The sequence below is a fragment of the Thalassophryne amazonica genome, unplaced genomic scaffold (assembly GCF_902500255.1).
Source record: "Thalassophryne amazonica unplaced genomic scaffold, fThaAma1.1, whole genome shotgun sequence".
NCBI classification, from domain to species: Eukaryota; Metazoa; Chordata; class Actinopteri; order Batrachoidiformes; family Batrachoididae; genus Thalassophryne; species Thalassophryne amazonica.
Window position 1 is genome coordinate 18,643 of NW_022986320.1, and position 13,303 is coordinate 31,945.

At 46.6% G+C, this 13,303-nt stretch overlaps 1 protein-coding gene across 1 annotated transcript in view; it reads right to left on the reverse strand.

The window, feature by feature from the left end:
- LOC117506051 (alpha-tectorin-like) overlaps nucleotides 1–13,303 on the reverse strand; it is a 67,884-nt gene that overhangs the window by 13,527 nt on the left and 41,054 nt on the right. Inside the window, exon 5 of the mRNA XM_034165579.1 lies at nucleotides 2,339–2,476. Within this exon, the coding sequence (XP_034021470.1) occupies nucleotides 2,339–2,476 (138 nt within the window). The remainder of the gene's footprint in view (nucleotides 1–2,338; nucleotides 2,477–13,303) is intronic.

A 13,303-nucleotide genomic window follows, 5' to 3' on the forward strand; every position in this document is an offset into this window, starting at 1 on the left:
ACACATCAGACTCGTGTTTCCAGAAGCAAAACGTAAACAGAAGGGTTTTTTTTCAAACTTAATTTCCAAAAACTCTATGGGAGACATCAAAGTTAAAAACAAAAAAAACAAAAAAAACAAAAAAAAAACATTACAAGACAGGTCTGCGGAGTTTGGACGCTTGTAGCACTTCAGCAGCGGGGTACCCTCACGACGGCCGACCAGAATATAAAAAGGTTTGATTTTCATCTGACCATACGATCGCCGATCAGGAGGTCAGCATGATGGAACACACACAGACACATACTATAAGATTTTTACATAATAACCTTGAACGCAACACCACCTACTTCACTTTTGCAGCCAATCACATATACTCAACAAAAATATAAACGCAACACTTTTGGTTTTGCTCCCATTTTGTATGAGATGAACTCAAAGATCTAAAACTTTTTCCACATACACAGTATCACCATTTCCCTCAAATACTGTTCACAAACCAGTCTAAATCTGTGATAGTGAGCACTTCTCCTTTGCTGAGATAATCCATCCCACCTCACAGGTGTGCCATACCAAGATGCTGATTAGACACCATGATTAGTGCACAGGTGTGCCTTAGACTGCCCACAATAAAAGGCCACTCTGAAAGGTGCAGTTTTGTTTTATTGGGGGGGGGGGGGGGGATACCAGTCAGTATCTGGTGTGACCACCATTTGCCTCATGCAGTGCAACACATCTCCTTCGCATCATCCGTGAAGAGAACACCTCTCCAACGTGCCAAACGGCAGCAAATGTGAGCATTTGCCCACTCAAATCAGTTACAACGACGAACTGGAGTCAGGTCAAGACCCCGATGAGGACGACGAGCATGCAGATGAGCTTCCCTGAGACAGTTTCTGACAGTTTGTGCAGAAATTCTTTGGTTATGCAAACCGATTGTTTCAGCAGCTGTCCGAGTGGCTGGTCTCAGATGATCTTGGAGGTGAACATGCTGGATGTGGAGGTCCTGGGCTGGTGTGGTTACACGTGGTCTGCGGTTGTGAGGCTGGTTGGATGTACTGCCAAATTCTCTGAAACGCCTTTGGAGACGGCTTATGGTAGAGAAATGAACATTCAATACACGAGCAACAGTTCTGGTTGACATTCCTGCTGTCAGCATGCCAACTGCATGCTCCCTCAAATCTTGCGACATCTGTGGCATTGTGCTGTGTGATAAAACTGCACCTTTCAGAGTGGCCTTTTATTGTGGGCAGTCTAAGGCACACCTGTGCACTAATCATGGTGTCTAATCAGCATCTTGGTATGGCACACCTGTGAGGTGGGATGGATTATCTCAGCAAAGGAGAAGTGCTCACTATCACAGATTTAGACTGGTTTGTGCACAGTATTTGAGGGAAATGGTGATATTGTGTATGTGGAAAAAGTTTTAGATCGTTGAGTTCATCTCATACAAAATGGGAGCAAAACCAAAAGTGTTGCGTTTATATTTTTGTTGAGTATAGATTCATGACAAGCTAAGAGCCGCCCACATGAGGCCGGCTGGAGGGACAAAAGTTAGAGGACATGGAAATGTGGGCTCTTTGTCCAGATGTTTGCATGTGATCTGGTCCAAGACCCCAGAGCTGTCAGATGACTCTCTGTATCAGGGTTTGAACTTGTCTCCTGTCCAATTCTTTTTGAGATCACTCACCACATAAAAGAACTTAACACATCGCAGTGGAAACATCCCACACCATCAAGGAAAGCACAGCAGGTGCACAGTAATGTGAAAGAGCAAATGATCAGATCTGTAGGCTGTGAAAAGTTAACAGATCCATCATGACGATGCACCCGCACATTCTGCTCAGCTCATTCAGGCTTTCCTGGACAAACACAACACTCCTGTGATTCTTCAGGCTCCCTACTCTCCAGACATGGCTCCGTCTGATTCTAGGCTGTTCCACAACATCAAAATGACACTAAAAGTGAATCAAGTTGAGTCATAAGAAGACACGTGGAACGGGTTGGCACAGCTGGATGCCATTCCTAAAGAGGACTTCAAGAAATACTGTCAACAATGGCTTCTGCCATTGTGCAGTCCCAAGGAGACGACTTAGGATTTCAAACCCCCATGTGAGTAATTGTATTTTTGCAAGGTTGGATACTTTTTGAATGTTTCCATGCAGATTATTGTCAGATATCTCAGTGTGAGTGTTGGATTTTTAGAGTTGTGATACTGTGGCTCTTGATGCTGAAGACAGTCCAGATGTTCTTGCACTCTGTACTGTACTAGATTGCGCACTATAGACTGGGCCTTAAATCAGCTCCTGTGACTTGCTTTTGGTTTTAGAGTTTTGTCTTGACGGCAGCCTGACGTTACCTGAGCTGTTGTTCCACCCAGTCCGGTTAATGGGTCGCCGCCGCTGGCCGTGCCTGTGGTCCAGGTAATTTCCCCGTAGTTGAACATGGTGAAGGATGCAGTGTCATCGGCGATTAGTACCGTCTGAAATGTGTTCACCTTTAATCAAAACAATTTTGAGATCTCAGTTCTTCAATAATTAAACTAAAACATAAAACAATGTTGTTGAAAACCTTTTGAAAAATCTCAACTTGACACAGATCATTTTTGAAATAATGTACAAATAATGAATGTTTTTTCATCCGTGCAATGGTAAGAACATTTCATTCGATGAAGGGTGGAATGTTCCATTTAACAAGGTGCATAATACTTAAAATAGATCCTTGTCACTTAATCCTTCATTCATTTATAAACAAGAGGGACTTACATTTTGGTGTGTGTCACTATTTGTCGAGCTTTTCATCCAACAGCGTTTCTGCTTCAGCTCGAGACGTCCCAGTGAATACTGCAAATGCCTCCCGAGGGCTTATGGCGCACTGGACTAGTTTTTTTGTGTTATTAGAATGAGCAGCGTCCATAAGCTCATTCAAATCCTCGTCTGTCACCTAAACAAACCCCGCCATGTTTGTTTTTAAACTAAGCGCCATCACTGTCTTGCAAGAGGGCTAGTTTGAACGTACGGCCCGTCAATGCTTGATTGCTGCATGCACACAAACGCAATGCATCGTACTTTTTACATTAAGGTGGTCACGGCGTGGAATGGTACAAAACCTATGGAGCCAAAATTGCAAATGGGAGAAATGATTAATATCACGTGACATACAAATCACCAATCAAATGACAAGGATCTGTTCAGGTGTTATGTCATATTTGAATGATGCATGTTCTCTCTGTGTTTGTGTGGGTTCTGAAACTGACTGTAGGTGTGAGTGTGTTTGTCTATCCATGCGTGTCCCTGTGACAGACCGGCGTCCTGTCCAGGGTGAACCCAACCTCATGCCCTATGACTGCTGGGGTATAGGCTCCAGCTTCCCTGTGACCCCTGATTGGAGTAAGTGGGTATGGAAAGTGAATGAATGAATATTTGAATGATGAACTGAGGAAGATGTTCATGTCCACTGGAAATCAAAACACTTACTTTTATGCAGTTCAAAATTTTCAATTTTAAAAATCTGTTCATTTGGGAGCATTACGTTCCTTGTTTTTTTTCCTCTAGATAGTGACAGTTCTTTAATTTATTTTAATTTAATCTGCATAAACCATAGTTTGAAAAATAAAAATTAATAATAATAATAATAATAACTATTATTATATGGCTACGACGGTACACGTGCTCCGACTGTCTGATTTCCAATCTGATATTATTTTCCCATATCAGACCGTTACGATCATAACTGGTCTGGATTGCGTATCAGACTTGCAAATTTGTTTACAATTTTCACAGCGCAAAAATCAAACAAAACAAAACAAAAAAAAAACGAATAAAGAAATTATGAGTGATGAAGAGGACCATTCTCAGAGCAAATTTTATTACACTGATGGGTATGAACTGGAGGAAATAAATAATAAGCTCAAAGAGGACGTGCAGAACATTCTGTGTGAGATGAATATATGCTTCACTTTTAATTTTTGTGCGACACAGGTGGGGGCAACCTAAACCTGTGAAATGTGCTCTTGATCAGGAATATATCAATGTGCCCACCCTGAGGGGTGCTCAGGAGTTTATGACATGCAGTTGATGAAAACGCCTGTTTTCCTCGGGTACATCAAGTGCATTGTGGTTAAAATTTTTCACAGATCATCAGACTGGTGATTAAAATGGATGGATTTCATATTCACAAAAACGGTGCGCAGTCACAAACACAGTTTGAAGTCACAAACACGGTTCGAAGTCACAAACACGGTTCGCAGTCACAAACATGGTTCGCAGTCACAAACACGGTTCGCAGTCACAAACACGGTTCGCAGTCATAAACACGGTTTGCAGTCACAAACACGGTTCGCAGTCACAAACACGGTTCGCAGTCATAAACACGGTTTGCAGTCACAAACACGGTTCGCAGTCACAAACATGGTTCGCAGTCACAAACACGGTTTGCAGTCACAAACACGGTTTGCAGTCACAAACACGGTTTGCAGTCACAAACACGGTTTGCAGTCACAAACACGGTTTGCAGTCACAAACATGATTCGCAGTCATAAACACGGTTTGCAGTCACAAACATGATTCGCAGTCACAAACACGGTTTGCAGTCACAAACACGGTTTGCAGTCACAAACATGATTCGCAGTCACAAACACGGTTTGCAGTCACAAACACATTTCATATTCACAAACACGGTGCACAGTCACAAACACATTTCATATTCACAAACACGGTGCACAGTCACAAACACATTTCATATTCACAAACACGGTGCACAGTCACAAACACATTTCATATTCACAAACACGGTGCACAGTCACAAACATGGTTCGCAGTCACAAACACGGTTTGCAGTCATAAACACAGTGCACAGACACAAACATGGTGCATCATCACATTCACGATGCGCAGTTACAAAATTTGAGCAGTCACAAACATGGTGCGCAGTCACAAACACATTTCATATTCACAAACACGGTGCGCAGTCACAAACACATTTCATATTCACAAACACGGTGCGCAGTCACAAACACATTTCATATTCACAAACACGGTGCACAGTCACAAACACGGTTTTGTTATGTGTCGGACGCAGCTCGGAGAACCGACCAGCGTTTGAAGGACCCAGTATGAAATAAGCAGAGCACGGTACAAAGGCTAACTGAATTTAATACATAACAGTGATGTGATACAAAACAACAAAAGAGTGTGCGGTCTGGCGTGGTGGTGATACGGTGCGCTCCCAGCAGCGCTAACGGTCCGGAGCCAGAAGCCGTTCGGACCCAAGGACCCCGCCGACACCCCCCAGGTGGCCGCAACAAACCGAGTCTGTGAAAGAAGGAACCATTATGTGAGTCCACACTCTACACACACAGAGACCACTCAAAGGTGTACATAAACAGCAAACACTTCCTGGCTTAATTACTAATCAGCTTCCCAACCTGCAGGCATGGAACATCCAGTTCACAAAACTCCACTGCAGTGGAAGCCGATACATGACTAACGTACAGCTCAATATAATAAGGTGTGAGGGACACCACATTTACTGACTGTATAAACGTTAGTCACAAAATCTAACGTACCTCAGGAAGTGTGCTGACGAGCGTGAGACCTCACCCCCTCCTCTTTCACAGACCGTGCATCAAACCCTGGACGTTCTCTGCATCCACTGATGATGAGATGGCTCCCGAGATGACGATCTCACCCGTCTGGTCACAAGGTCGAGTCTCTGGCAAATACACACTGTATACTCCAGTCTTAAATGCCACCATGTTCCAATCCATATAGATGCACCACAGCTGTGAGTCCTGACGAGCCGCAGGTGATCAGGGTGAGGTCCTGATAACCTCAGCAACACAGCCACTCAGTCCCAAATGCAAGCCACCTGGAAGGAAAACCAAAAGACAGAAACAAAAAGGCAGCCAGGCCCCCCAGCCATACAACAGTACTCCACCCTCACGGGAAGCCTCCCGGCGACCACACAAACCTGGCCCCGGAGAAACACCCCCCTCCAGGGACCATGGCTGGAAACCGCATCTGCATTCGTCTTCCAACAGAATGGTTGATGTCCTCTCCTCTGGCTGCATCCTTGCCTTTGTTTCAGTCAGCCACTTAGCACAGGTGTGGCCAGGAGTTCTTAAACCTGTGCGGTCAGCCTTTATCCAACCATGTGCGGTCATTAGTCATAAAACAAAAAAGACAAACACAAACAACCAAACCACCCCCCCCTCCCCAGGGGACCGCCCCACCAAACCCCGGGAAGAGGAGAAAAGAAAAACCCCAAAGCCAAGCTCACAAACAAAAGCGCTACAACACCCCCCCCTCCCCCCCAAACGACATGTAGGGACCAACACCCCCCAGAGGACTTCCCGCCAGCTCCAGGAGTAATAACCACAGCCGAGGGCCCTCTGGGATCCAACGTCACCCACGGGGACTCCCAGCGCCACCCAGAGGACCACTCGTCAACCCCAGGAGACGCCTCCCCTCATGACCAACGGACCCAGCCCCGGCCGTCTATGGCTAGATGGACCCACAGTCCTTTCCCCCCCAGAGGACACCACAGTCAAACCCTGAGGGCGGAAACTGGGGGGAAAAACAAAAAGAGAAAAAAAAAAACATACAAACAAAACAACCCCAACCCCACCCCCTTGGTGCAGTGGAAATTGGAAGCACGTCCAGTGTCACCAACCGTGACTATACCCCAGAAGCCAACCGGGAGGAGTGGAACAGCGGTTATGGCAGACAGCACAAAACGGCGCCACTCCTCCGACTTCTAAACCAGCCACTAGCTGCGGGTATATCCCACTGCCCCAAACCTCAGCCACGCCGATGGCAGATGGCTCAAGGGCGTGCTGAAGCCGGAGGTGGAACAGGGAAACAACAAACAAAAACAACCCCCCCCCCCCCCCCAGGTGCAGAGGTTACCTGGGAAACGCCCAGCATAACCAAACTGCACCACTCCAGCAACGTCGACACTACGGCTCACACGGCTGGAGCCAGAGGAGAAGAGAGGGAACAAAAAGAAAATACCCCAAACCCCCCCCCCCCTCCCCTCCCGGGTGCAGAGGTTACCTGGGAAACGCCCAACACAACCAAACTGCACCACTCCAGCAATGCCGACACTACGGCTCACACGGCTGGAGTCAGAGGAGAAGAGAGGGCATAACAAAAAACAAAACAAAAAAAAGAAAAAAGAACCCAAATACCCCCCCATGACCCCCCAGGGGACCGTCCCATCAAACCCTGGGAGGTGAAACTGAAAGAAATAAAAAGAAAGACTAATAGACTAACATAAGGTTGCTTGGGTCTTTTTTTTTTTTTTTTTTTTGTTCCTAGACAGGCTGCAGGGCCACAACCCCAGACACAAACAGTGGAAAAGAAAAAAAATAAATCCCACACAAAAACCAACTCAAAAAACACCCACACAAAATGAACTAACACAAAACAAATCAGTGACGTATACCGTCAAGCTCAAACAAATCGAACACACCTGTTCTAACTTAAGAGCTTAACGGTAATGTGACTAAGTCACCAAAAGAGGGAGCCAAAGTGCTAACAATGAAAAAACCCCCTTTGGTGACAAAAAACAAACGAGCTGCATCTCTGTGCGCAGCTGTGTGCAACACACAACCATAATGTGCTCAACTAAATAACGCCGGAGCTGATACAACAGACGCAGTAGTTATCTTTATCCGGGGAAACGGGGCTACAACTGAATCACAGGAAGCTCAGCGACCCGTGCCACAGAGCTCCGCCGTGCGCGTGCACCCATCACAGACATACTCTTGCAGCTCCCGTTTAAACCTCTTATCCGGTCGGAGCGTGACGCGAAGCCATCGCCAGTCACACTCCACCACGACTCACGGATAAGGCACAAACACAGGAACACGGCTGCAAGAGAGCACAAATCAGTATTCAGCAATGGGTCTCAAACACGCACCATCCGGGCGGAGAGCACCCGCAACTGATCCGGATAACTACTGAACATCTGCTGCTGCCCTCCCGGCACGTTACCGTCTCTGCTACCGCTGGGTCCGTGATGTTTGGCCAGAGACTACTGTTATGTGTCGGACGCAGCTCGGAGAACCGACCAGCGTTTGAAGGACCCAGTATGAAATAAGCAGAGCACGGTACAAAGGCTAACAGAATTTAATACATAACAGTGATGTGATACAAAACAACAAAAGAATGTGCGGTCTGGCGTGGTGGTGATACGGTGCGCTCCCAGCAGCGCTAACAGTCCGGAGCCAGAAGCCGTTCGGACCCAAGGACCCCGCCGACACCCCCCAGGTGGCCGCAACAAACCGAGTCTGTGAAAGAAGGAACCATTATGTGAGTCCACACTCTACACACAGAGAGACCACTCAAAGGTGTACATAAACAGCAAACACTTCCTGGCTTAATTACTAATCAGCTTCCCAACCTGCAGGCATGGAACATCCAGTTCACAAAACTCCACTGCAGTGGAAGCCGATACATGACTAACGTACAGCTCAATATAATAAGGTGTGAGGGACACCACATTTACTGACTGTATAAACGTTAGTCACAAAATCTAACGTACCTCAGGAAGTGTGCTGACGAGCGTGAGACCTCACCCCCTCCTCTTTCACAGACCGTGCATCAAACCCTGGACGTTCTCTGCATCCACTGATGATGAGATGGCTCCCGAGACGACGATCTCACCCGTCTGGTCACAAGGTCGAGTCTCTGGCAAATACACACTGTATACTCCAGTCTTAAATGCCACCATGTTCCAATCCATATAGATGCACCTCAGCTGTGAGTCCTGACGAGCCGCAGGTGATCAGGGTGAGGTCCTGATAACCTCAGCAACACAGCCACTCAGTCCCAAATGCAAGCCACCTGGAAGGAAAAACAAAAGACAGAAACAAAAAGGCGGCCAGGCCCCTCAGCCATACAACAGGTTTGAAGTCACAAACACGGTTCGCAGTCATAAACATAGTGCACAGACACAAACATGGTGCATCATCACATTCACGATGCGCAGTTACAAAATTTGAGCAGTCACAAACACATTTCATATTCACAAACACGGTGCACAGTCACAAACACATTTCATATTCACAAACATGGTTCGCAGTCACAAACACGGTTTGCAGTCATAAACACGGTTTGCAGTCATAAACACAGTGCAGAGACACAAACATGGTGCATCATCACATTCACGATGCGCAGTTACAAAATTTGAGCAGTCACAAACACATTTCATATTCACAAACACGGTGCACAGTCACAAACACATTTCATATTCACAAACACGGTGCACAGTCACAAACACATTTCATATTCACAAACACGGTGCACAGTCACAAACACGGTTTGCAGTCATAAACATGGAGCGCAGTCACAAACACGGTTTGCAGTCACAAACACGGTTTGCAGTCATAAACATGGTTCGCAGTCACAAACACGGTTTGCAGTCATAAACATGGAGCGCAGTCACAAACATAGAGCGCAGTCACAAACACGGTTTGCAGTCATAAACATGGAGCGCAGTCACAAACACGGTTTGCAGTCACAAACACGGTGCACAGTCACAAACATGGAGCGCAGTCACAAACACGGTTTGCAGTCATAAACATGGAGCGCAGTCACAAACACGGTTTGCAGTCACAAACACGGTGCACAGTCACAAACATGGAGCGCAGTCACAAACACGGTTTGCAGTCATAAACATGGAGCGCAGTCACAAACACGGTTTGCAGTCATAAACATAGAGCACAGACACAAACATGGTGCATCATCACATTCACGATGCGCAGTTACAAGATTTGAGCAGTCACAAACACGGTGCGCAGTCACAAACACGGTTTGAAGTCACAAACACGGTTCGCAGTCACAAACATGGTCACAACACGGTTCACAGTCACAAACAGTGCGCAGTCACAAACACAGTTTGCAGTCATAAACATGGAGCGCAGTCACAAACACAGTGCACAGACACAAACATGGTGCATCATCACATTCACGATGCGCAGTTACAAAATTTGAGCAGTCACAAACACAGTGCGCAGTCACAAACATGGAGCGCAGTCACAAACACGGTTTGAAGTCACAAACACAGTTCGCAGTCAGAGAGTGCACATTCACAAACACGGTTCGCAGTCACAAACACTGTGTGTAGTCAGAAACATGGTTCACAGTCACAAACAGTGCAAGCACGGTTTGTAGTCACAAACACGGTTCGCAGTCACAAACACAGTGCGCAGTCGCAATCATGGTTTGCAGTCACAAACACGGTTTGCAATCACAAACACGGTTTGCAATGACAAACACGGTTCGCAGTTACAAACACGGTTCGCAGTTACAAACACGGTTCGCAGTTACAAACACGGTTCGCAGTTACAAACACGGTTCGCAGTCACAAACACGGTTCGCAGTCACAAACACGGTTTGCAATCACAAACACGGTTCGCAGTCACAAACACGGTTTGCAATCACAAACACGGTTCGCAGTCACAAACACAGTTCATAGCCACAAACACGGTTCGCAGTCACAAACATGGTACCCAGTCACAAACACAGTTAACAGTCACAAACACGGTGCGCAGTCACAAACACGGTGCGCAGTCACAAACACGGTGCGCAGTCACAAACACGGTGCGCAGTCACAAACACGGTTTGAAGTCACAAACACAGTTCGCAGTCAGAGAGTGCACATTCACAAACACGGTTCGCAGTCACAAACACTGTGTGTAGTCAGAAACATGGTTCACAGTCACAAACAGTGCAAGCACGGTTTGTAGTCACAAACACGGTTCGCAGTCACAAACACAGTGCGCAGTCGCAATCATGGTTTGCAGTCACAAACACGGTTTGCAATCACAAACACGGTTTGCAATGACAAACACGGTTCGCAGTCACAAACACGGTTTGCAATGACAAACACGGTTCGCAGTCACAAACACGGTTTGCAATGACAAACACGGTTCGCAGTTACAAACACGGTTCGCAGTCACAAACACGGTTCGCAGTTACAAACAGTGCACAGTCACAAACACAGTTCATAGTCACAAACACGGTTCCTTGTCACAAACACGGTTCGCAGTTACAAACAGTGCACAGTCACAAACACAGTTCATAGTCACAAACACGGTTCCTTGTCACAAACACGGTTCGCAGTCACAAACACGGTTTGCAATCACAAACACGGTTCGCAGTCACAAACACAGTTCATAGTCACAAACACGGTTCGCAGTCACAAACACAGTTAACAGTCACAAACACGGTGCACAGTCACAAACACGGTGCGCAGTCACAAACACGGTGCGCAGTCACAAACACGGTGCGCAGTCACATACACGGTGCGCAGTCACATACACGGTTCGCAGTCACAAACACGGTGTGCAGTCACAAACATGGGCCGGCATGTAAAGTTTACTCACAAACATGGTTCAAAGTCACAAACACGGTGCGCAGTCACAAACACGGTGCGCAGTCACAAACATGGTTCTCAGTCATAAACACGGTTCAAAGTCACAAACACGGTGCGCAGTCACAAACATGGTTCTAAGTCATAAACACGGTTCGCAGTCACAAACATGGTTCAAAGTCACAAACACGGTGCGCAGTCACACACACGGTTCAAAGTCACATTCAGAGTGCGCAGTCACACACACGGTTCAAAGTCACATTCAGAGTGCGCAGTCACAAACACAGTTCATAGTCACAAACACAGTTCAGAGTCACAAACACAGTTCGCAGTCACAAACACAGTTCAGAGTCACAAACACAGTTCAGAGTCACAAACACAGTTCGCAGTCACAAACACAGTTCAGAGTCACAAACACAGTTCGCAGTCACAAACACAGTTCGCAGTCACAAACACAGTTCGGAGTCACAAACACAGTTCGGAGTCACAAACACAGTTCGGAGTCACAAACACAGTTCGCAGTCACAAACACAGTTCGCAGTCACAAACACAGTTCGCAGTCACAAACACAGTTCGCAGTCACAAACACAGTTCGCAGTCACAAACACAGTTCGCAGTCACAAACACAGTTCGCAGTCACAAACACAGTTCGCAGTCACAAACACAGTTCGCAGTCACAAACACAGTGCACAGTCACAAACACAGTGCACAGTCACAAACACAGTTCGCAGTCACAAACACAGTGCACAGTCACAAACACAGTGCACAGTCACAAACACAGTTCATAGTCACAAACACAGTTCGCAGTCACAAACACAGTGCACAGTCACAAACACAGTGCACAGTCACAAACACGGTTTGCAGTCATAAACACGGTTCGCAGTCACAAACACGGTTTGCAGTCATAAACATGGAGCGCAGTCACAAACACGGTTTGCAGTCACAAACACGGTGCACAGTCACAAACATGGAGCGCAGTCACAAACACGGTTTGCAGTCATAAACATGGAGCGCAGTCACAAACACGGTTTGCAGTCACAAACACGGTGCACAGTCACAAACATGGAGCGCAGTCACAAACACGGTTTGCAGTCATAAACATGGAGCGCAGTCACAAACACGGTTTGCAGTCATAAACATAGAGCACAGTCACAAACACAGTGCACAGACACAAACATGGTGCATCATCACATTCACGATGCGCAGTTACAAAATTTGAGCAGTCACAAACACGGTGCGCAGTCACAAACACGGTTTGAAGTCACAAACACGGTTCGCAGTCACAAACATGGTCACAACACGGTTCACAGTCACAAACAGTGCGCAGTCACAAACACAGTTTGCAGTCATAAACATGGAGCGCAGTCACAAACACAGTGCACAGACACAAACATGGTGCATCATCACATTCACGATGCGCAGTTACAAAATTTGAGCAGTCACAAACACAGTGCGCAGTCACAAACATGGAGCGCAGTCACAAACACAGTGCACAGTCACAAACACAGTTCGCAGTCAGAGAGTGCACATTCACAAACACGGTTCGCAGTCACAAACACTGTGTGTAGTCAGAAACATGGTTCACAGTCACAAACAGTGCAAGCACGGTTTGTAGTCACAAACACGGTTCGCAGTCACAAACACAGTGCGCAGTCGCAATCATGGTTTGCAGTCACAAACACGGTTCGCAATCACAAACACGGTTTGCAATGACAAACACGGTTCGCAGTCACAAACACGGTTTGCAATGACAAACACGGTTCGCAGTCACAAACACGGTTTGCAATGACAAACACGGTTCGCAGTCACAAACACGGTTCGCAGTCACAAACACGGTTCGCAGTTACAAACAGTGCACAGTCACAAACACAGTTCATAGTCACAAACACGGTTCCTTGTCACAAACACGGTTCGCAGTTACAAACAGTGCACAGTCACAAACACA